Below are 25,625 nucleotides of genomic sequence, written 5' to 3' on the forward strand. Positions count from 1 at the left end.
GTCACCCAAAAAATATATAAAGACTAACTACCAAATTTCAGTCATTTCGGTGTTACAATGAGGCTAAAACCTACAAAATACCGAAAATCGGGAGGTACCGTTCTATGAGGGATATATGAAGACGTGGATTCATACCGACAAATTTCAGGTGGAAAGTTGTATACCCCATTGAAGACTAACTACCAAATTTCAGTAATTTCGGTGTTATAATGAGGCTAAAACCTACAAAATACCGAAAATCGGGAGGTACCGTCGACCTATACCGACAAATTTCAGGTGGAAAGTCTCATACATCTAATAGAGACTAAATGCCAAGTTTCAGCCATTTCGGTAAGATATTAAAGTCACAACCTTTAAAATACCGAAAATCGCGAGGTACCGTTTTATAGGGGCTATATGAAGACGTGGACCTATACCAACAAATTTTAGGTGGAAAGTTTTTGTAACCCCAACGAAGACTATATACCAAATTTCATCTATTTTGCTGTGATATTGAGACTAAAACCTTAAAAATACTGTATCTTGATTTCAACAGACGGGCAGACAGACGTGGTGATATCGACTTAGAATTGTATGCTGATCAAGAATATATATGTTACAGGGTCCCCAACGAATATTTCGATGTGTAACTAACGGAATGACAAATTTAATTATACCCTCCATATTTAGGTGGAGGGTATAAAGAGGCATAGGTTATGCAAAACATAAAACAATAACTGCATACTTTTCAACTATACCTTCCCATATATTTTAATTTCTTTCATTTCGTTGTTTAATTTTTCTTTCAATGTATTTTCTTTATATAATACAAATTTGTATTGGATAACCCATTCCTATGTACAAAATATATCTACACACTGATAACGTGATACAAATAAATACAGTTATTAAAATGTAAAAATATTAAATTTTATAGGCTCACAGAAAACAGACATTGGCATATTTTACTTATCACACATAGCATATGTAAAATGCCTTAAACGAATACAATTTTATATTCATACTAGCTGACCCGGTTCCGCGTTGCTGTCCCGTCGTTTTGGATTTCCGTGTAAGCCTTTGTAATCTATTTACAATTTATCAGTTAAATATTGATCACTCTAGATTTTCGAACCGCATTGTTGGCCCGTCGTTTTTGTGACCAATGCACATTATCGGTGTTGTACTGTATTCTAAAATGTGGAATTGATCGCGCTTTCCCACCTATTGGAGCCCCGGTTAAAAGCGTTTTTATAGTCACGCTTACTAAAATTAAGGATATTATCTACAATTATACATTTTTGAAAAATTGGGTTGACCGCGATATTCTATTTCCGAGATGGCCATTCAAGATCAAGACAGTAAAAATCATATTATTGTAAACGTTTTTTAAACAAAACGTTCAAAAATAACTTTAATTTCACGATTTCTTAAAAAATTTTGTGGGGGAGGTACCCTGGTCACTCCACTGACCACTATAAAAAGTAGTTAAAAACCTATTCTCAGACCTACAAACTCCACATACAAAATTTCATCAAATTCGGTCCAGTCGTTTCGGAGGAGTTCAAAGCCGAACACCGTGACAGGAGAATTTTATATATATATAGATATTCTTTCATAAAAATATAATGTTATTTTTGTTCGAATAAATCCTAACCCATATTTTATCCTTTCCTTCTTTTTTCCTAGGATGTAAATTTATTTCGTGAATTTTTACTGGTTAAACTAATAAATGCTGAGAAGGCAACCTTTCAAACGCCTATATTTTCACAGAAACGTGAACGCACCTTGGAAATGCTAATTAAAGATTTGCATGAAGACTATATTGGTGACAGTAAATTGGTAAGTTTGTATTGAAAATAAAAATAAAACGTAGTCGAAAAGATAACAACAGAAGATTACACATGTAGGCGAAAATGTAAACTTGTGTATGGTAAGTGAGGAGTAGATGAATGTTTTATTAAACTTATATAGGGCCTTTTTGAAATATTTTATTGATCGATCCAATAAAAAAAATCGGGGGTATGTTAAACACCCCGTCTGCATTTGCTGTTAAAAAAAATCTTAGAAAATAACTATAAGCAAATATTTGCAGTATGTCTCAAAGGCCCTTTTTGCGCCACTTATACACACTAAATCACATCAATCTTTATATTTACATACGGAAAAAGTCATAACATCACCATATTATTAGACATCAGCATAAAGTTTAACGCTTGCCTTTCATATGAAAGGATAATACCCCGTTTAACACATTAGAATGCTACAACTTGTAGTCAACTATTTGCAAAATTCATGAGAAACCGCCGAAAGAAAATAATAACATTGAGTTAAAATGATATTAACGAAAGAAACAATTTTTAGTTGATACATTCTATCGTAAATTGTGTATGCGTGTTTATTTGTGTAAACGATAGAGAATGTTTGTGTTTCGAAAACTCCTTATACTCGTAGAATGTTGTGTCTGTTGATGATGGGGGTCCATATTGATGGTTGTGACAAAACTTTTGGGTTGTCGATTATGCAAAATACACAAAATAAACCCCAATTTTAATTGAATTTTATGTGGCGGTATAGACATTTAATCATGAATTCTTTCAGCGCCTTCAAGAAATTATAAAAGTGATAAGTAAACAAAACTTGTTTGCCAACGAAAATGTATATTTCAATCAATATTTAAATTTTCTATGACATACGAGTATAGGTTAGTCTAAAGAAGATACGACTTTTTTTGTCTAAGAAATGTAGTGTTTGTTTGCAGGGAAAAACTTGTTTGTAGGGGAAGAAACTTGGTGTTAAGAGAGCTTTTTTCAGCTAGACTAAACTTTATAACAGATCGATAAATATGTTCATAGTATACATAATTCAGAAATATTTACAGAAAAATGGTGTAACATTTGGTGAGCGGACCAAACAATAATCCTGATTTCGGAAAAAAATCGGAAATTTTGTTATTAAATTTTATTAAAGTCTACCTGGGAATAATTGTCAGAAAAGAAATATGCTTGAAGTAATGCACAATATTTAATTCATTTCCGAATGTTGACATTGAAATTAATAAACAAAAGCATTAATTCATCTCCTGTGTGACCTGTTCGTAGACTAACATATGGAACTCCGAAAAATAAAAAAAAAAATATGTTATGAAAATGTAACACCAAATATTTTCATGTTACATTTAACATATCACCTTATGATGATGAAGACGTAAGGAAATATTATAAATCATATTTCATTTAAGTATCACAACATGTGGTCCAAAGTCAAGCAGAGTGTCACATATATAACCATACAAAAGGTACCTGGATTCATGCAACAATTTATCGCTGAATGAATGAACAGTCCTTTTCAGTAATGAAAACGTATAGTTGCTCTTAAGCTTCTAAAAAATCTTTTTAAAACCCAATCAAGAACCAGTACTAGTCTACACTCCTATGTATTAAACATTTAAATGTACACACACAGCCACATTCAGATAAAAACTAATATACATAGTTGATGCAACTAACATTGACATAGTTATGTACACGTTTACTTTCTAATTGTTAATTTACGTGGATGTTGGCGGTACACTGTTAACAATTTGAATAAATTAAGTCGAAAAATTAATTGTTATTATCTCAGAAATAATTATACAATAATTAGTTTATATTTTATATATTATACTAGCTGACCCGGTCCGCGTTGCTGGCCCGTTGTTATTTTTCCGTGTAAAGATTTTTATATATATACACCTTTCAGATTCAGTTTAATTGTAATTCGAGAATTCCATTCGTAATATTTTATTTGTAATTTGAAACATTTCAATTGTAATTCGAATTATTCCATTTGTAATTTGACTTATTTTACCTGTAATTCGAACTATTTTATTTGTAATCCGAATTATTCCATTTGTTCCTTTATGTTCCTTTCCTTTTTATAAATGGAATAATTCGAATTACAAATGGAATAATTTAAATTACAAATGAAATAATTTGAATTACACAAAGAATAATCGAATTACGAATGAAATGTTGCGATTTTCGAACCGATTTGACGTAATTATGCATACTTCTTGAAATTTGATAAAATACAATTTTTAGCAAAACTTTCATGTAATTGTATCTCCAGATTTAAAATAGAGAATTCGTTTATACCCTTCATCTTATGGTGAAGGGTATAACTAACTTTTTGTTTCCGTTTGTAAAACATCGATTTCTTTTTTTTTTGATCAGAATAAAAATCTTTTAATGTAGCGATGTTCTTCAGCTGAAATCAAGATACAGCCCGCAATATTTAACATTGAACTTTGTAATGAATTTTTCCAAGGATGTTTGGTATTGGAAATGGGTTATACCGGTCCACGTTTTGTTATAATCCCCATGGAACTGTACCACCCGATTTTCGGTATTCGCCATTAAATGGGATTTAGTCTTCTTTGGGGTATAAGCATTCCCATTCTGTTTCTGATAAAGCACCCGATGTTGGGTATTTTCCAGATTTTAGCCAAATTATTAAACTGAAATGGCTATTATTTGGTTTGTTGGTGTCCGTTGTTGTCGCTGCAGGTCCACTTTTTGATAAAGCTCCCATAGAACGGTACCTCATGATTTTCTATAGTAAAGAGGTTTTGCCTAATTTCCCCACCGAAATGGTTGTTGTTGGTCTCCGTCGGGGGTCGTAAACATACCTGCAGGGACTTGTTGGTATAAGTCCACGTTCTGATATACATAACTACCATAGAACAGTTTGGAGGTTTTCCACCGTCATGGCTACAATTTGGTATTTAGTCATCGTTGTGGGTAGAAGACATTCCCACATAGACTATTCGGTACATGTTTAGGTTTTTACATACATAGAACGGTACCTCCCAATCTCCAGTATATGCAAGGTTTTAGTCGCATTATTCAACCGATATGGCTATATTTGGTATTTAGTCGCCCTTGGAGGTTTCAGCCACATTATCCAACCGAAATGGCTAAAATTTGGTTTCAATATGAATTGTGGCGAATGGTAAAAAAGTTTGGCGCGGTCGAACTTAACTCCGTTTTTACTGCTGGTTACCAAAGTGCTGATTCACTGAATACGTTATTATTTGAAGCTTCTAAACAAAATGTCAGTGATTCATGAAAAATGAATTCAAAATGCTAGTTGAATTTATCTAGACTTTTCCGCATAAAAACGTGATCTTGATGGATTTGATTAATCTAAGCACTGAAGTCAACGTTCATGGCGTGTTTGCAGTAAGAATCAAGTTGTCAAAAATTGGACGTAATCGCGGAATTCTGCTTCCAAACACCCATTAATGGCAGAGACCACCATTGCTGATGTATTGAATACTAATATGTCTAATAATCTCTGAGATTGTGAGATTTGTTAAAACGCGATGTGGGGGAGGTCCCCCACCTACTCCATTTTCGGTATTCTCCAACTTATGAACCTACACACAAAATTTCATCAAATTCGGTCCAGCCGTCAGTCTTAAATAGGGTTTTGGGTAGGGAAATTCCGCACCGGGAATTCCCGGGAAACAAAATCATATTTCCCGGGAAATATCTTTTAATATTTATCCAAATAATATTGAATTAATGAAAAAACTATGCCCGTCACTTTTTTTAGATTTTACTCAATCAATAAATTACAAAATATTTGGAAATAACTTTAATCTACAAAAGTGTCTTCAGGGAAAAAGTTAAAAGAGCCGCACCAAAAACATGGTCTATTACGACGGATTTTTATTCTGTTTTATTTAAGTGCGAAAGAATATTTTCTATTTTAAAGTCCCATTTTTATACCCTCAGTCATTGGGCTAAAGAGGGTCCGGCTTGCTGGCTGGTGCGCACGATAACTTTCGAACGAAGCCACCGATCAGGTCAAAAATTTGGCATTCGCCATTTTTTTCAAACTTAGTTTAAGTTCGAAGATGGACCATATGGATGGTCCACTACTTCGGGCACCTTCCCCACAAAAGTTCAAATATTATCGCCAAAATGGTGCGCACGATAACCGAATCGGTCATAATTTTACATTTGGTAATATTACTTCCAGGCATAGAACGGGTTCCACACAAAATTCGGAAAAAGTGAAGTTTTAGATTTCCTCTCGGATCGATTTGAAATTTTTTCAGTAATTTGTCTTTACGGCCCCCCTTTACTACGATACAAATATTGTCGGAGGCAATTCCATACTTCCTGAGATAATGTCTTAAAAGCTCCAAGAAACCTTGACGGCAACAATTAAAATGGAAAATTGGCAAGATAACTCCCGCAGGATGTTTCTGATTGGTCCTAACTTTGCATGTCGTATTATTTCATCTAGTCATGAATCATGTTGTAATATGTGCGGCCCTAGTTAAAACGGTAAAATTTTTTTCGGTGCAAATCCATACTACCTAAACAATTGCCTCAAAAACTCAAAAAGCCCCTAGAAACGTCAGAAGTATTGTGTTTTCTTATTTTTTTTAGGTCCGAGGCTGAGGGTATATCTCAGTCGGCACGGCTGACTGATATTTTCTTACTTGTGTCAAGCAATCTTAAGCATAAGAATAAAACATACGATTTTCGAGGTCCATAAAATTGGAATTTCTGATCAATAACTTCATTGTTTGAGCCAAATTACTTTCCATAGAGCGATTTCATTACCTTTGAATAATGGAAATGGTCAGTGTGGGCAAAATCCGGGCAACATTTCATATTTTTTCGTTTTTAATCGATAGAACGAAAACGTGTCATCCATTTTTGAGCCTGCCACTCTTTAAAAATATTGTATTTCATATAAGTTACTATGGGAAGATAAAAAAATCACGGAAATATTGATCCACTCTCGTATTTTAAAATTTCCGGCGATTTTTAGATTCTCGTTTCCCGTGAATGATAAAAACCGGGAAAACCCAAAACCGTAGTCTTAAAGAACTTGACATACATTTAGATAGATTATAGATACACCGCATTGTTGGCACGTCGCACAGTCGCAAAGTAAAAAAATCGAACTATAAAATTGCGAAATATTTTTCATTGTATAGATTACAGACACTTTGCAGACAAAGATCTTGTTTTTTCATTTTTGTTGTTGTAAATATTCACTCAGTTATTCACTTTCAACTACAAGAGTTTTTATTGCAACTGATTTCAAAAAATTGTTGCAAAAAAATTAACTTCATATATGTTTAAATATTAAATAAATTCGTAATGAAACTGGACAAGATTTATTTTTAATTAATAGCAGAGGGTGTGATTTAAATTATAAAAATTAGTTTGGGGTCTGGAGGTACTTAGTTATATAGCAATAAATTTTCAAAAAATTCAATTTTTTAGTGTTTTTATGGGTTGTACGCGCTTGTTCTATAGAGTACATCTTGTAAACCTGGCCGAACTTACGTTCGATTATTTTTTGGGGAATGATATTGGACTCTCTGGATACGGAATATCCAAATATTTGCAAATCTTTTGATGGCTCATTTTTAAAATATGGGATTTTGCATGAAATTCATACAAATTTAGCTGTGCATTTGTATGGGAGCTAAATCAAAATATGGACCTACCTTGAGAAATGTTTGCAAGGAGGAGATCTACCCCCGGAGACACTATAATACCATTTTATAGCTAAATACGTTATTAAATATGGGATAACAAGTAAAAATTCAACGAATCGGGGGTACCATAAAAGGGGCTACATCGAAACATAAATCCGTGTTAAAAATGTTTTGTAAGAAGATTTTATACGCAGTGAAAACACGGAATGCAAAATTACAGCCAAGTTGGTTTAAAAATGTGGTCATGGTATTCAAAATACCTTAAATTGGGAGGTACGGTTACATGGGGGCTATATCAAAACGTGCACCTATGTCCATAATTTTTGGTGAAAATATTTTGTTACCACTAGGAACCCTAAGTACCAAATTACAGGTAATTTGCTACGAAATTGTGGCATAAATCCTCAAAATACCGAAAATCTTAAGGTACCGTTATATGGGGGTTATACCAAAACATCAGCCGATATTGTTCATATTTGCCTATTATTACCCACAGGTAGTTTGTGCCAAATTTCAGTGACGTATCTCAATTCGTTTGCATATTATAAATTTCGCGCCGCTAGATCAGTGCTTTCGACCACAGTGCGTCGTTTTAGTGGCCAATGCTAATTTTGTAGACGTTCTAGTTATTTAACCATCTTTAAAATTAGGTTTTGCCTGATTTCTCAATCGATTTTTTGGAACTTCGGTCAAGCGACATTTAATATTATCGGTAGACATCGGATTTTTGCATGTTTTTTATTTCTTATCCGATTGGACTCAAATTTTGGATCTAGGCGTTTTAAGGGACAATTTTTCGATATTTGGGGTCATATCAAAAACATGCAAAAAATATGCAAAAAATATGCAAAATATATGCAAAAAATATGCAAAAAATATGCCAAAAAATATGCAAAATATGCAAAAAAATATGCAAAATATGCAAAAAATATGCAAAATATGCAAAAAATATGCAAAATATGCAAAAAATATGCAAAATATGCAAAAAATATGCAGAATATGCAAAAAATATGCAAAATATGCAAACAGATTTTGGCCGAAAATCGACATAAAAGTCGTAAAATTGTCATTTAAAGTTGGAAAAACCGTCAAAAAATACTTAAAGTGTTCAAAACTAAGACTGTTGACCGTTTAATGTCGATTTTTTCAGCAGATTATTATGTTATTGAGACCGTTTACGATAGTGTGGTGTAGGGTATAAAAGTATGGTATTGTAATACCATTTTTTTTTTATTAAACTATGCAAAAACAATAAATTTGATAAAATATCAAACGTTCTATGTAAAAATCAATATTTTCTTTTTCATAATTTGTAGCAGTGGGCTGTTTTTGTTCAAAGGGAATAAATCGATGACGGATTTTTTTAGGCGGCACCCGCATAAAGTTTTAAGTTTGGTCAGATTTTATGACTTTTAAAGTTTGAGCACAATTGGAATATGTTAACACGTGCCACTAGGGCCTCAAAGTTATGAAAATCTTGATTTTTTGGCTATTTATCGATTTCGGCGACCCATTTCTCTGGAATGGTTAAAGCTTTTTGTCCAAATTAAGCATTAAATTAAAGGCCATTCTGTTCTTAATATTTCTTGCTGAAAAACAAAATATGTAAGTATTACAGAATTCGAGATAATAAAGCTAATGTCTCGAAAAACGTGACTAGGTACGCCTTTGTGCGAAAATGGAGACTATTAACAAATTTTTTCTTCATTTTTATCAATTTTTGGAATGAAAACAAACGTCTTTTACATTTTGTTCTAAAAAAATTTATTCGAGAGTCAGACATCATGTGCTTTTGGAGCTTTCTGGGTTCAGCTGACTACTTGAAGAACGCTCTGCTATGTAGTTCGCAACTTGTTGTTTACCATAATTTGCGCCTCCTGGAAATTCGGAGTTAATGTTTTATCTCTTGAACAACAAGAATTATGCCAGACCTTTTTCTAGGATTTTCGGCAGTTGCTGTTTTTGAAGTTTGGATCGAATATTTTTGAAGAAATTTGAATCTTTGCTTTGTTAAGATTTTGTCGCCTTTTTGCTCTTTACGGCATTTTGCACCGTTGGATCAAACAATGCCAGGTCAGCAAGTTTAGGACTAAGATACCACAGATTATTTATTATGTTGTTATTTCCTTTTTCTGAAATTTGTGTGTCAATGTTTTCATATTTCAATACATTTGCAATGAGGTCTAGGTCTTGTTTTGATGCTAAACGTATCGTAGGATCTGAAGAACCATCTGTCCCGAAAACAATCAAGCGTGGCTTCAAGAAAATCGTAACTATGCAATTGTCATTGGTGCAGGACCCCTGTAAGGTGTATAGGAACGTTACTAGTATCACCATGGATACAGTAGAAGCTATCGGAGAGGATCCTTACAAATATAAGATCTCTAGAAGCTTTATCCGTGAACAGCGGAGAATAAACCGTGAAAAATAAACTCAACAGCTATTACCAAATATTCTCAAAACAGAGAAGAAAAAACGGGTTGCTGTTCTGGTATCACATGGGGGTAAAAAAACAACTCCTACGCGTTCCTGAAACTTACAGTAGCTCATGGGAGAAACAAGAACTAGCAGTGTACAAATGCCTAGAAAAATGGTGTCTCACCAGCTCGAGCAGATATTAGGTCGAGAGCTTCTGTACCACCGTACAAACTTGTTAGAAAATTGTTGAGAGGGATTTTTGACTGCAAGTTTGGAAGCACATCCGGACATCGAACAAACATATTCAAGCGATTTCTATAAGAATAGTCTGGGATTGACAAATCCAAGTTCGAAGTAGGCGAGAGTGTTTTAAAACTACTGCCCAGCCCACTTCCCAAGAACAAGAGGCCGTAGAAGCACCTTGCGTTTAAATCGTTCGAGACTGGTCGCCCCCAGAATGTTTTTTCTATTTTATTTATTTATTTGGTATCCCACACGACAACAACTGAGTGTTATAAGTGAGAGTTTGTGTTATTGATTTTACAAAACGTATAATGAACAAGATAATGTTTATATAGATATAATATAGGTTAAATAATAAATAGGTTAAAAAGAAATAGAGACAATAGATTGAGTTTAATACAAAAAATAGTGAAAACGATATTCAGAAATATTTTTAGGTCCAAAACAAGACCTAAACCGAATTGAAGATTTACTTAATACGAAAGGCATTCACAAACAAATATCAGATAAAGGAAATAACAAAATGATAAATCATATGTGGTACCTTAGTCCTGAACTTATTGGTCTGGCATTGTTTGATCTGATAGATACAAAAGACGACAAAAAAAGATAGAAATTTCTCCAGAAATAATCGATCCAAACTTACAAAAATCAACTGCCGAAATTCCTAGAAAAAGGTTTACAGGCATAATTACAAGTGAGACTTAATGGCTGTTCAAGAAATTAAACTTTAACTCCGAATTTCTTGAAAAAGATCCTGCAATTTGACCACAGAACATCAATTACCAGGAGGGGTAAAGGATGGTAAATAACTTAAAAATTGTGAGCGACATAGCAAGGAGTAGAGTTCATCACCAAGTTGTCATCCGTACCCAGATGGCTCCAAAATCACATTATGTCAGTCAATTAATGCCCGTAATTTCAACGCGTAGTTATCTATGAGTTCACAGATACATATCTTCCGTGTAAGCAACATTTTATAATATCAACGCATAGGTAACGTTATCGAGTCAAAAACGGTCATGTTACTTACACCAAGGATTTTACCTGGTTAATCGTTGCCAATGTGTTAAAAGTTGTAAAACACTTCTAAGTGACAATGATTTGGCGAAATCATGAATGAAAATCACCAATATTACCACATGATTTCAAAATTTACACGCCTCGGTAAATTGCATGTAGAAATTACCAAACGCGTAGGTAGAGATAACTAATAGGTAGCTACCTACCCGTTTACCCAGACGTTGAAATTACGGGCATAAGTAAATTAAAATATGTATGAACAAAATGTAAGCGTTTGTCATTGAAGCCATACAATAGTTGTGTTCCAGAACTAAAAACTTTTTACAATTTTTACGACTTTTACACATTTTACTCGAAAAAGCGTTCCCGTACACAAAAAAGTTGTAAAATGTTCACTTCTCTTTAAACAAAAATGGCGCCAAATGACGCTCTCTTTAAAAACTTTTTACACGACAAATTTGGGCGAGTAAAAAAATAGTAACGTGGTTGCCGGCGTCTGATTGGCTGATACGCCGACTTTGACATTTGTTCCAGTTTTTTTGACGTATTTTCCATTTTTCCGTTCCCGAACTATTTCAAAAAAACTTGTGTGTAAGAACAAATTTTTTGCAGTTCTCTCTTTTACGAGTTTTACCATTAAAAAGTACGGGAACGAATGTACAAATGTCCGTCTTTGTAAACACAAAATTGCATTTGAAAAGGGAAACGTTTGATGGATAACGATGCCATTCCACGGCCGATATGTCTGATGAGTCTCTACAAAAGGCGAAACATGTCACATAATGGTGGTTGTGGGGGTTCGAATCTTCGGCTTTCCCTTTTCACTTGCAAACATCATCGGTTATTAAGCTCGACTCCAACTAGAAATGAATTAAAATTAATATTAAAATAGATCTTCGCCCTAATATGCAACATTTTCAAATAAAGTAAAATATATTAGTTTTCATTCGCAAAAATTTGATAATATAGGAAGAAAAAAGTTGTTTTTTTTAATAGACTCCATTTTTGGGCTAAGGCCTTTTTCGGGACATTGGGTTTATTGTCTCGAATTCAGTAACACTTACGTGCTTTGTTGTTCATCAAGAAATATTAAGAACAGAATAGCTTTTAATTAAATGCGTAATACGGGCAAGTAGCTTTAACCGTTCCAAAACCGTTAATACAAGCCGTCGAAGTCGCCAAATAGCAAAAAAATAGATTTTCATAACTTCGAGGCCCCAGTACCACGTGTTAACATAATCGAATTGTGCTCAAACTTTGGCAATCTTAAAATCTAGCAATACTAAAAGGTTTAGGCGGCTCCCTGGCTAAAAAATCAGAGATCGATTTGGTCATTTGAGTTAAAACCAGCCCAATGCTACAAATTAAATTAAGATGCTACAAAAAAGAAAATATTGCGTTTTACATAAAACGTTTGATATTTTATCAAATTTTATATTTTTACATAGTTTAATAATAAAAAAAATGGTATTACGATACCATATTTTTATACCCTACACCACACTGTCGTAAATGGTCTCAATAACAAATTAATCTGCTGAAAAAATCGACGTTATACGGTCAACAGTCTTAGTTTAGAACACAGTTATGTATTTTTTGATGGTATTTCTAACTTTAAATGACAATTTTACGACTTTAATGACGATTTTCGGCCAAAATCTGTTTGCATATTTTGCATATTTTTTGCATATTCTGCATATTTTTTGCATATTTTGCATATTTTTTGCATATTTTGCATATTTTTTGCATATTTTGCATATTTTTTGCATATTTTGCATATTTTTTGCATATTTTGTGCATATGCAAAATATGCAAATATGCAAAATAAATACGAAATATGACCCTGCCATTGAATTTAGATTTCTTTGAAACGAATTTTGGTCCAATCAGAATCTTCGTATCTTTAATATTAAAAAATATGCAAATATGCAAAATCCGATGTCTAATTATCGGGGTTGTACTGTATACCAAAATATGGGATGATCGCGCATTCCCACTTATTGAAGCCAGTGTTTATAGCGTTTTTGTAGTCACGCTTACTAAAATTAAGTATATTATCTATAATTATACAATTTTGAAAATTTGCTGACCGCGATATTCCACTCAGGATCGAGACAATTATTACCATGGTATTGCAAGCAATTTTTAAACAATACGTTGAACAGTAACTTTGATTTCACGTTTTCTTAAAAAAATTTGTGAGGAAGGTACCCTGGTCACTCAACTGACCAGTATAAAAATAGCTAAAAACCTATTCTCAGACCTAAAAACTCCACATACAAAATTTCGTGGAATTAGGTCCAGCCGTTTCGGAGGAGTTTAATTTCGAACATCATGGCAGACTCGAAGAATTTTATATATGGTAACATGGGGCGGCTTCGCCACTGGGGCGCCTTCGCCAGCACCGATTTTCTTGATAATTATAACTGCTACGGAAATGCCGTTAAAGGGAAAATTGTGAGTTTAACGAAGATTTTTCATCTCCCAAAAATTGGCATTTCTATCAAATATATGATTGCTGATGCACGCGGTTTCATGTGTTTGGGGTATTGCGAAAAATATTCATGGTAGGTATATTTTGTGATATCTTGTATACCTTTTGTGATATCAAAATTATATTTTATACCGTTAATAGACAACTACTGAAGAATATAAATCCAAATAATTTGCATGATAAAAGTAATTATAAATGTCAATATATTCATATTATGAACTATGTAGGGGGTGGGCGGCTAGGCCATGATAGGGGTGATGTGGGTTAATGTGAGAAATATGTCAGGTTTAAGTTAAATTGTTTAGGCTATTGATATACCACGCTATAATGTGAAGTTGAAATCAAATATTGTGCTAAACCTATCTAATTTGGCAAAAATTTCATTTTATGCCTAAATTCAAGGTTCCTACTTCAATTAACGGCTAGAATATGTTTCTTTTTGTAAATTTTAGAATCATTTTTGATTATTAAATAGAAAACATGTTAATTTTATGCATAATGTTGATATTTGGGGAGGAAGTATGGTAAATGACAGTTTTAGAGTCCGTTGATATATGTCCTATGTCGATGGCGAAGCTACCCCATGGGTGGGGAGGCTTCGCCACTTTTTAGACATTTTGTCAATTCTCAAAAATAATATTTTAAAAACAAAATTATAATAATTTATATATCAAAACTTATAGTCAAGGCATGCTAATATTCTTACCAAAAATAATATTTGGAAAAACTTTAATGATGTCGATATGAGAACATTTTGAACAAAAACGTGGCGAAGGCGCCCCATGTTACCATATATGACAAAAAGTCAAAAAAATTTAACATTTATGAAGCCAAGGTTTGCACTGTTATAATTTGCGAAATATTGCAGTGTTGCACAAAATATGACCATAGTTGGATCAAACGAAGTGTTTTTAATCAAAGCTCAAAAATGTGGCTAAAAAAGTTAATTTGCGGGAAAGCTATGACCGCGTAAATAAATAACAAGTAAAAAGTCGTTAAGCTCGGCCGGGCCGAACTTTTTATACCCTCCACCATAAAATAGTCTTAATTAAAATGGAATAATTAGGGTCCTTTCACAATTTTAGGTGGAACAACTTTTCGACAAAGGATAGACTCCTACTGCCTCCCACTATTGCTTAAATTACACTGTGAGCACAAATGTTTTGAGGCAGAGATATTTCCTTTTGAAGATGAAAGCCCTTGGTGTGTGTATATTAAAAACCCCGAAGGACAGATGCGCCGTGAGTCGAACTTCCGCGTTATGGCGTGATGAAGGTTTTACAAGAGACCCTGTAAGCCATCATGAATTAGCATTATATCTTTGTTGGTTGTTTTTGTAGAGCACTTAAGCAACAGTGAACAAAGATATAACGCTAATTCCTGATGGCCCACAGGGTCTCTAACAAAAATTTCATCACGCCATAACGCGGAAGTTCGACTCACGGCGGATCTGTCCTTCGGGGTTCATAATATACTCACCAAGGCCTTTCTTCCCCAAGAGGAATTTTCCGTACCCCAGACTTTCACCTCCATTTTGTTGCACAGTGTTATCTAATCTAATCTAAAAAATGTGTTCAGTTAGGTGAAAGGTACCACTAACGGGGCTATATCAAAGAGTCAACCTATCTTTAAATTTTGTTGGCGGAAAAGTTTTATAGCTGCAGGGAACTTCAAGAGTCAAATTGAGGGTAGTTTCATCAAAACAATGTAGACCCTCAAAAATGGACCAATGTTGACGAATTTTAGTGAAGAAATTTCATGACCACTGAAAATTCCCGAAAATCGGGAGGTACAGTTATATGGGGGGATATCAAAACATGGACCTATATTGACGATTATTTTTGAATAGACAAAATTGTAGGTAAAATTCTCAAAATAACGATAATTACAGCTAGTTCGGTTAAAAATTTCAGCTAAAATATCGGGATATATATATATCGGGATATACCGTTATATGGGGGCTATACCAAAACATGGACCTGTGTTGACGATGTTTCGTTGGAGATGTTTTATGACCACTGAGAACTTTAAATGTCAAATTACAGCTATTTCGGTAAAAAACTGTAGTTAAAATTCTCAAAATACCGAAAATCGGGGGGTACCGTTATATGGGGGCTATACCAAAACATGGACCTATGTTGACGATGTTTGGTGGAGATGTTTCATGACCACTATACCAAAACATGGACCTATGTTTAAGATGTTTCGTGGAGATGCTTCATGACCACTGAGAACCTCAAATGTCAAATTACAACTAGTTCGGTTAAAAATTGTAACTAAAATGCTCAAAATACCGAAAATCGGGAGGTACGGTTATAAGGTGGCCATACCGAAACCTGGACCGATGTTGACGATGTTTGGTGGAGATGTTTCATGACCACTGAGAACCTCAAATATCAAATTGCAGATAGTTCGGTTACAAATTGTGGCTAAAATTCTCAAAATACCGAAAATCGGGAGGTACCGTTATATGGGGGCTATACCGAAACGTGGACCTATGTTGACGATGTTTGGTGGAGATATTTCATGGCCACTGAGAACCTCAAATGGCAAATTACAGCTAGTTTGGGTTAAATTTGTAGCCAAAATTCTCAAAATACCGAAAATCGGGAGGTGCCGATATATGGGGGCTATACCAAAACATGGACCTATGTTGACGATGTTTCGTGGAGATGTTTCATGACCACTGAGAACCTCAAATGTCCAATTGCAGATAGTTCAGTTAAAAATTGTGGCTAAAATTCTCAAAATACCGAAAATCGGGAGGTACCATTATATGGGGACTATACCAAAACATGGACCTATGCCCATATCCTTTGGGATATAAGTTTGTTGATCACTAGGAACCCTAAGTGCCAAATTATAGCTAATTCGGTCTGCAAATGTGGCGAAAAACGTCAAAATACCTCAAATCCGGAGGTACCGTTATATGGGGACTATACCAAATAGTGGACCGATATAGCCCATCTTCGAACTTGACCTGCCTATGGAAAAAAGACCCTCGGGTGCAAAATTTCAGCACTCTATCTCAATTATTGCGGACGCTAGAGTGATTACAACAGACGGACAGACGGACAGACAGACGGACATGGCTAGATCGTCTTAGAATTTTATCCTGATCAAGAATATATATACTTTATAGGGTCGCAAATGATTACTTCGATGTGTTACAAACGGAATGACAAACTTAATATACCCTCCATACTATGGTGGAGGGTATACAAATAGGTAAAAACGCGTTGAAGCAAACGAGTTTTTTTATGTTGTTATTCGATTGGCGTTTAAACCGTTTAAATTACTGATATCTGTCCAAAGTAAAATTAGAAGAATACAAAATGAAGATAACACTTTTAATGTATCACTTTTCAAAATTTCCACTGCATCCACCTTTTATGGATGCTGACATTTTGAAGCCAGATTAGGTGTTTTTGGATTTGATCTAACTACAACGCGCATTCGGATATTTCGGAAAACATATAATAGTATCAAAATACTCGCGATTACGCATAATTTGATGTGTATATTGACTATGTAGCCCATACAGTGTGTGCTGCTACAACCACGGTTCTTGATAGATTTTATTGAAATCGGTTTAGATCGATGTATTTTTTCATGGATGATAGTGAAAGCGGATGCGCATAAAAAGTGTATGCACTTTTGCAAATTATAAGCGTTATACAGTTTGTTGCACACTAAACTGCAGACGATGCTACATCTTAGCGGCCAAAGTAAATCCTGGCAAATGTGTACAAATTAAAAGAGGAGAATTCGCTGTATATTTTATATTATTTTTTATATTATACATATTATATTTCATATTTTATAATTTATATTTTACTAGCTAAACCCGGTGCGCTTCGCTACCCCTTTAGATTGATATGCATTTGAAATTTTACGGATTTTTTGAAATCAGAAAGAAATCAAATTCAAAAATTTAAAGTAAAGTATTTATTGTAATGCTTTAGGATATACAATGTTTTTTGTTTTTCCTTCAGGAGCGTAAACAAACAAATCGGCCGGTCTACCAACACGTGAACATGCAATGTAGAGCTGACCATGAGAAAAGCAAGAACATGCTAAATTTAGGCCGCATACACGAAGAGTCTGTCCTTGGGATTTATTTATAGTCATTGCAAATGCCAAACGTACAGGAAACTGCAATCTTTTAAAATTGAAGGGCGTTTCTGTTTCTATTAGAGGGATTCGAGGTAGAAGTACATCAGAACCTATATACTTCCCAGTAATAATCGTTGCCTCAATTAAATAGTTATGTAGTTTTTTTACTGTTAACCTTGTACCATTGCAAAGGCGAGGTGGGTCTATGTTGCTTAATAAAATAATAGGAACACCAACTTTTAGCACTAAATTATGTGGTGGAAAGCCTGGAAGATAAAACGAATTTAGGAATTCAACTGGATAGGTAACCGCGTGGTCTTCAGTTGCCACATTATCAATGGATTTGTACGTTCGTGCATTTCCTGAAATTCTATTGACTGAAATTCTTTCAATATAATTTACCAATTTGTTTTGTAGACCAATTCCGCCACATACTCCAAATTTCATTATAAAGCGCGTTTGGTACATCAATTACATGAAATCGGCCGAAAATATATATGGGAGCTATATGTAAATCTGAACCGATTTCAATATAATTTGACAATTTTTTTGTAGATCAGTTTCCGCCACATATTTCAAATTTCATTGAAATTGGACATACATAAGGTGTTTATTGCATAAAATACATGAAATCGGCCAAAAATATATATTGAGGTACATATATCCAAATCTGATCCGATTTCATAATAATTTGGCAAACTAATTTCTATCAATTCGTCAAAAATTCCGAATTTCGTCAAAATTGAACATACATGGCGTGTTCGGTGTAGAAAATACATGAAATCGGCCGAAAATATATGTATATGGGAGCTATATCCCAATCTGAACCGATTTCAAAATAGTTTGGAACATTTATTTCTGCAATAAATTCCGTCACACATTCCAATTTTCATTGGAATTCGGCATACAAAACGTGTTTTATGCATCAAATGCATTAAATCGACCGAAAATGTATATCTAAATCTGAGCCGATTTCAAATTAGTTTGGCAAATTTATTTTTAGACACACCTCGCATTCCAAATTTGAAGACTGTATCGATAATCGTTCGTTAGATATCAGCATACAAAGTCTACATTTTTTGGAGGTACCTTTCGATCCTGAGGCTATATCTCCAGATCGGGGCGGAATTTTTAAGAATTATATAGCATGTGACACTTTCAGGCCATGTGGTAATATACTGTGAAAGTTTCAGGAAGATCGGTTCAGCGGTTTTTGAGTCCATAAACTTCAAAGAAACAAACGTACAAACATTTTCCTCCGTTATAGATATACTCGTAGATACCGCACAAATTTCATTGAAATAAATATGGGAGCTATAGCCAATTCAACACCGATTTCAATACTTATTTCTACACCAAATTTAATTACACATTGGACATACATAGCGTGTTTGGGGCATCAAATACTTGAAATCGGACGAAAATATATATGGGATCTATATCCAAATCTGAACCGATTTCAACATAATTTGGCATGCTCATTTCTGCAAAAAATTTAGTCACACATTCCAAATTTCATTGAAATTGGACATACATAGTAGGTTGGGTGCATCAAATACATGAAATCAGCCGAAAATATATATAGGAACTATATCCAAATCTGAACCGATTTCAATATAATTTTGCATACTCATTCCTACAACAAATTTAGTCACACATTCCAAATTTCATTGAAATTGGACATACATAGTGGGTTGGGTGCATCAAATACATGAAATCGGCCGAAAATATATATAGGAGCTATATCCAAATCTGAACCGATTTCAACATAATTTGGCATACTCATTTCTACAACAAATTTAGTCACACATTCCAAATTTCATTGAAATTGGACATACATAGTAGGTTGGGTGCATCAAATACATGAAATCAGCCGAAAATATATATAGGAACTATATCCAAATCTGAACCGATTTCAATATAATTTTGCATACTCATTCCTACAACAAATTTAGTCACACATTCCAAATTTCATTGAAATTGGACATACATAGTGGGTTGGGTGCATCAAATACATGAAATCGGCCGAAAATATATATAGGAGCTATATCCAAATCTGAACCGATTTCAACATAATTTGGCATACTCATTTCTACAACAAATTTAGTCACACATTCCAAATTTCATTGAAATTGGACATACATAGTGGTTTGGGTGCATCAAATACATGAAATCGGCCGAAAATATATATAGGAGCTATATCCAAATCTGAACCGATTTCAACATAATTTGGCATACTCATTTCTACAACAAATTTAGTCACACATTCCAAATTTCATTGAAATTGGACATACATAGTAGGTTGGGTGCATCAAATACATGAAATCAGCCGAAAATATATATAGGAGCTATATCCAAATCTGAACCGATTTCAACATAATTTGGCATACTCATTCCTACAACAAATTTAGTCACACATTCCAAATGTCATTGAAATTGGACATACATAGTGGGTTGGGTGCATCAAATACATGAAATCGGCCGAAAATGTATATGTATATGAGCTATATCCAAATCTGAACCGATTTCAATATAATTTGGCATACTCATTTCTACAACAAATTTAGTCACACATTCCAAATTTCATTGAAATTGGACATACATAGTGGTTTGGGTGCATCAAATACATGAAATCGGCCGAAAATATATATAGGAGCTATATCCAAATCTGAACCGATTTCAACATAATTTGGCATACTCATTTCTACGACAAATTTAGTCACACATTCCAAATTTCATGGAAATCGGACATATATAGCGTGTTTGGTACATCAAATACTTGAAATCGGACGAAAATATATATGGGAGCTATATCCAAATCTGGACCGCTTTCGATATATTTTGGCACATTTATTTTTAGGCTAAAATCCATCGCACATTTCAAATTTGGAGTCTGTATCTGTAACCGTTCTATAAATATTTGCATACAAAGTTTAAATTTTTTGGAGGTACCTCCGATTCTGATGCTATATCTCCGGATAAGAGCGGAATTTCGAAAATTGTTATAGCCTATAATACTTTCAGGCGATGTAGTAATATACCCTGAAAATTTCAGCAAGATCGGTTCAGCGGTTTTTGAGTCTATAAATTTCAAACAAACAAACAAACAAACATACAAACATTTTTCTATTTTATATATATAGATAGATACTTAATGTTTTATATTTTACGTTATATATTTGATATTTTATATTTTATCTTTTACAATTTTTATTTTATATTTTACATTTTATATTTTAATTTTTATATTTTATTTATTATATTTTATATATTTTGTATTTTATATTTTAATTTTTACATTTTATTTTTTATCATTTATATTTTATATTATCCTCTTGTCATCGATCTTTATTTCCATAAATATTTGTATGGGACCAATATTGGACTTTCACATAACGTCGCACAGGATAATATTCAATCAATATTTTGTGTTCCGCAGTGCAGTCAAAGACTACCACAGAAGAAAGTGATACAAGTCAACTAAAAACTCTTTACTAACCTATGACAATAACTAACAGTGTATATCTTATCCATATGTATAACTTTGTATGTCTCTTTACTTTGTCTATGTCTATTTCATAGAATATGCTAAACAGACGAGCTTTCTCTGAAGTATTGTATGACGTGCCAAGAACATCGAAACTCAAGGAGGACGCTAGACAAATTGAATTCGTTCGCATAGGCCAAGCACTTAAATTGGAGGCCATTGTACGTGGTGATGCCCCCACAAGCATTGCTTCAGCAAGTCCTTGTACGATATTCAAGAAGCCACCTTGGGAGCCGCATTGTTTCTATCCGACATTTCCACACCGGGGTACATTGGCAGGCGATTCATTTGGTAATGGTGATGACTCGTTATTTATAGCAACGGATGATGGAACATTTTTAATGAAAGGTAAGTAAATGGCAAAGCAGTGAGTGTGTGTCGGCACTCGACCGCAAAGGGTAATGATAAAGCCAGCAACACGAGCAAATACGAAGCAAATTAATGATTTATAAAAGAAAAGGACTTGTGTAATTCATTTAATTTAATTTGTATTATTATTTTCTTGTATCCTTTTTCCTCTTATCATGGCAGAGGATCAATCACTGCAGTTGGTCTTCGACAAGACATTACATGTGCGCCAATTAAATGTCCTGGAAGAACATGGTTTGGTATTGGTGCGTGGGGGCTCAGCAACCAATCGTGATGGCCATCGTATTCATGTATTTCGTTTAAGAGAATTTCATCTGAAATCTTGTGAGGAAACACTTAAGTGTCGTTCTCGTTCAGAGGTAAAGGAGAGACGCATTGATAGGACACGTGGTTGTCATTTGTTTTCTTCTTCGCGGGTGAGTGGTGGTCATTTGCGATTAGTGGTGGCAGTTGGACGCAAGCTGCAACTGTTTCAATGGAAACATACCGCCGCCTGGGCATCATGGTGTCCTGAAAATGATACAGAAACAGCGGAGGGATTTATATTCCAAAAAGAAATATCCTTAAATGATACACCCACAATTGTTACGCCCCTGGAGGGTCCTACAAATACCAAAACTGGTGGTCTAATATGTGTGGGATATAAGTAAGTTTAAGGAGCTTTTTTCAAGTAATGGAATTCCTATTCAATAATTTCATTTTGCTTTTAGATATCATTATGAAATTGTCTGTGATCAAAGTGGAGTTGCCACCCGCCTGCATGAAGTTGAACCGGCCAAAAGAAGTCAAACTCAGTTAACAGCCGCCATAGAGCTGTGTGACGGCATGGAAACTGAGCTGTTGTTATGTTATAATCGTAAGTACCACCCCCATAGTCCAGTCAAAATAGACATGCGTATAAGGGGTAAATAGCAAAAATTGCCACAAAGCTGAATTTCGGTGGAAACCTAGAGTTTGCCATTAGAAGTAACGTCCTAAAAGTCCCCATTGATCCCATGTATGCAAACCAAGTTATTCAGGGTCTGTTCGGAAGCTTACCTAATTTCAGAAGTCGAAGTTGTTGGCTGGGTTAACCCACTCGACGGGCAACGTTCAGTCGACGCATCCAGATGACACTAACCACACTGTTGGCACTCTAAGGGCAAGAGTTGGCGACACACTATGTCGATGAACGTAGGCACTGATTTCTTCTATACGAGTAATGCACTTTGCACTTAGCTTTTGCTCGACCAACGGAAACAGCTGGGACAATGCAGTAATGCTAATTGCTAAACATGGTTCAAGGTATTTTTTTGGGAGCTTTATTCAGTTTTTTGATTTTTCTGAAAAACGGTAAGGCCTATCAGTAATCGACTAAAGTAAGAGTAGTGCCTTAACAATTGTCTACAAGAATGTTCTTTACGGCTCTTCAATAGGAGTCACAATTTTTGAGATATTGTGATATAAGTGTCAAATGAAAGATGTGAAGAACATCATGAGTCGGATCGGTCAAAATAAAAGCGACATGTGACCCGGCTACTCCGGTTATTTTAGCCGTTTCACGTGAATATGTGCGTATTTCTCTGATAAGTGCATATAAATGATGTGTTGTTTAAAACCGCTATATTTCAAGAATGGTTCCTTTTAGGAAACACTTTATAAAGACCATACTTGTAGAGAATTTGTCTGTCTACAATATTTGCTTTAGTCACTTTTTAATTAGACACACCGTTTTTAAGAAAAAAATCCGACAACCCAAAAAATCCATAAATTTTGGCCTTTGACCCCGAATAACTGTTTTTGCACACATGGGATCGGTGGCGACTCTCAGCACATTGCTTCTAATGGCAAACCCTAGCAATCCACAAAAATTCAGCTTTGTGGGAATTTTGCTTTTTCAATGTATATTTTGACTGGACTATTGGCTAACAGGTGTGGAAGAAATGATTCTCATTATAGTGTTGTTTTCTTTCAGATACATGCCACTTCCAGAAGTTAAATGAGCGTGATGAATCTCGCAATGAATTTGATTTCCATTGGAACACATCTCCCACGGCGGTGGTTTGCGCCTTTCCCTACATACTCGGCTTCACAGCCGACTCCATGGAGATACGCCTCTTGGTCAATGGAAATTTAGTACATACAGCCATTTTACCTGAACTACAAATGATTACGTCCAAACGCGACATTTTCTTTGTCACAACAGCACCCGAATTTATGTCCAAAGATTTGAATATTAAAGGCCTGCAAATACATGAACAAACACCCGAACGTAGACTGGTTACCACACCCAGTGAATGTTCCTCCAATGAAGAGTTAACACGCGACTCAACGGAAATGTTAAGTTTAACAAGTGTCAAGGATTCATTACCCCTCAATCCGGAACATGAAATGAATAATTTACTGGAAATACCAAACATGTTATCGGCCTCGAATATGGGTCAACCCATACAAAGGGCACGTTCCCTGCAAAAGGCAAATCATATTGATGACAAACCTGTCATAGCCAAGAGTAATTCTTGTGGAGATGCATATGGCAGTGATCACAAATATAATTCGCTGCGCAACAACTCAATTGTAGATCCCCAACATCAAATGGGAGTACCGCCAAATTCACCACGCACAAACTCCAATAACAACAGCGGTAGCAACACCAGTAATCATAACAACAACAACAATAATAATTATGTACCCAAGACCCCCATACAACATTCACCAATGTCTCCCACAAAACGTAATTCGAAATATCGCAATCTATTCTCCTCATCGAATGGTGGTAGTCAAACGCCAGAGCATTACTCCAGTTCGCCAGATCGTTTGAAACCTTTACGTGTCTATCGCATACCATTAGCCAAGTTAGCTGGAGCCCATTCCCATTTTCACATGCAATCATTTAATGCCACTGCATCGGCTAAACTTCAGCAGCAACATCAAAATCTTCAGCAACCAACTGTCATACGAGATCATCACACTCTTTCGCAGAAATCACGACAAAAATCATTTGATATTCAATTACCGTTGCAGGCAACAGATATTCCAGAATGACAATTACATAAAATGCCATCGAAGGACCATATTTGCGTTGAAAATAATACGGAAAACAAGGTCAAAGAGTGTGATAGCATTGACAGATCGCAAATACCGCCGCCAACATTGGAATTTATGGAGAAACGCAAGTCCATAGATCTCTACGACTATGATGACAATAAATTTAATGAAGAAGATGAGCGACGTTTTGAAATGTTAATGTTGCAACGTTAGTAGGCTGTGTGAGAAATTCGAAAGTGTGTGTGTGCGAATGGATGAGTAGTACTTTTTTCTAAATGAAATCAAAGCTTAGCTGTTTGTATATTCTTTGCGATATAACAAACAAATTTAAGCTTGTTTGATATACGGTTTCAAAATTAAAATACCCAAATATATTATTATAAGAATGCTAATAATAAAATTATCTAATTTGATCATCAATTTAACATACTTGTTCCAATAACTTATCTACCTTCTATACATATTGTTTTATCGTATAGTTTTTAAAGTTATATATTTTTCTTACATATTTAAAAATTGTTTTAGATCCGTCTGTACTAATTTATTAATTTAAATACTATGTATTACAAATAAAGTTTATACATTTGTCCAAGCTGAATTACTAATTACTTACATAATCCAACCCCGTCTACTTTTCAGTGTGGGGTGTTTTGCAAAAGGTTTCCATCTGGCTCTATCTCCGGTCATCTTTTTTGCGTTCTCCGGAATTACGGGCAAAATGTGCCTCATCGAAATAAATAATGTTTGGACGAAATGTGTTTCAGACAATTTGGAGTCGATTTAGCAATGTCCGTCCGTCTGTCTGGCTGGCTGGTGCGCACGATAACTCTCGAACGGTTGAACCGATTTGGTCCAAAATTTGGCTTTCGCAATATTTTGTACAAACTTAGTTTAAGTTC

The 25,625-nt window shown here is 34.6% G+C and overlaps 1 protein-coding gene across 11 annotated transcripts in view; it reads left to right on the forward strand.

The window, feature by feature from the left end:
- The window catches only part of LOC141398080 (GTPase-activating Rap/Ran-GAP domain-like protein 3), a 390,292-nt gene extending 364,971 nt beyond the window's left edge, over positions 1-25,321 (forward strand). For all 11 annotated transcript variants that reach the window (XM_073975254.1, XM_073975256.1, XM_073975263.1 and 8 more), the window contains 5 exons: positions 1,669-1,821; positions 21,366-21,678; positions 21,862-22,345; positions 22,410-22,555; positions 23,654-25,321. In XM_073975254.1, the coding sequence (XP_073831355.1) occupies positions 1,669-1,821; positions 21,366-21,678; positions 21,862-22,345; positions 22,410-22,555; positions 23,654-24,723 (2,166 nt within the window). In that variant the 3' untranslated portion in view covers positions 24,724-25,321. The remainder of the gene's footprint in view (positions 1-1,668; positions 1,822-21,365; positions 21,679-21,861; positions 22,346-22,409; positions 22,556-23,653) is intronic.
- Positions 25,322-25,625: the final 304 nt, after the last annotated feature.

Source organism: Musca autumnalis, unplaced genomic scaffold, assembly GCF_047663935.1.
Source record: "Musca autumnalis isolate F117 unplaced genomic scaffold, ASM4766393v1 scaffold_3, whole genome shotgun sequence".
Lineage (NCBI taxonomy): Eukaryota > Metazoa > Arthropoda > Insecta > Diptera > Muscidae > Musca > Musca autumnalis.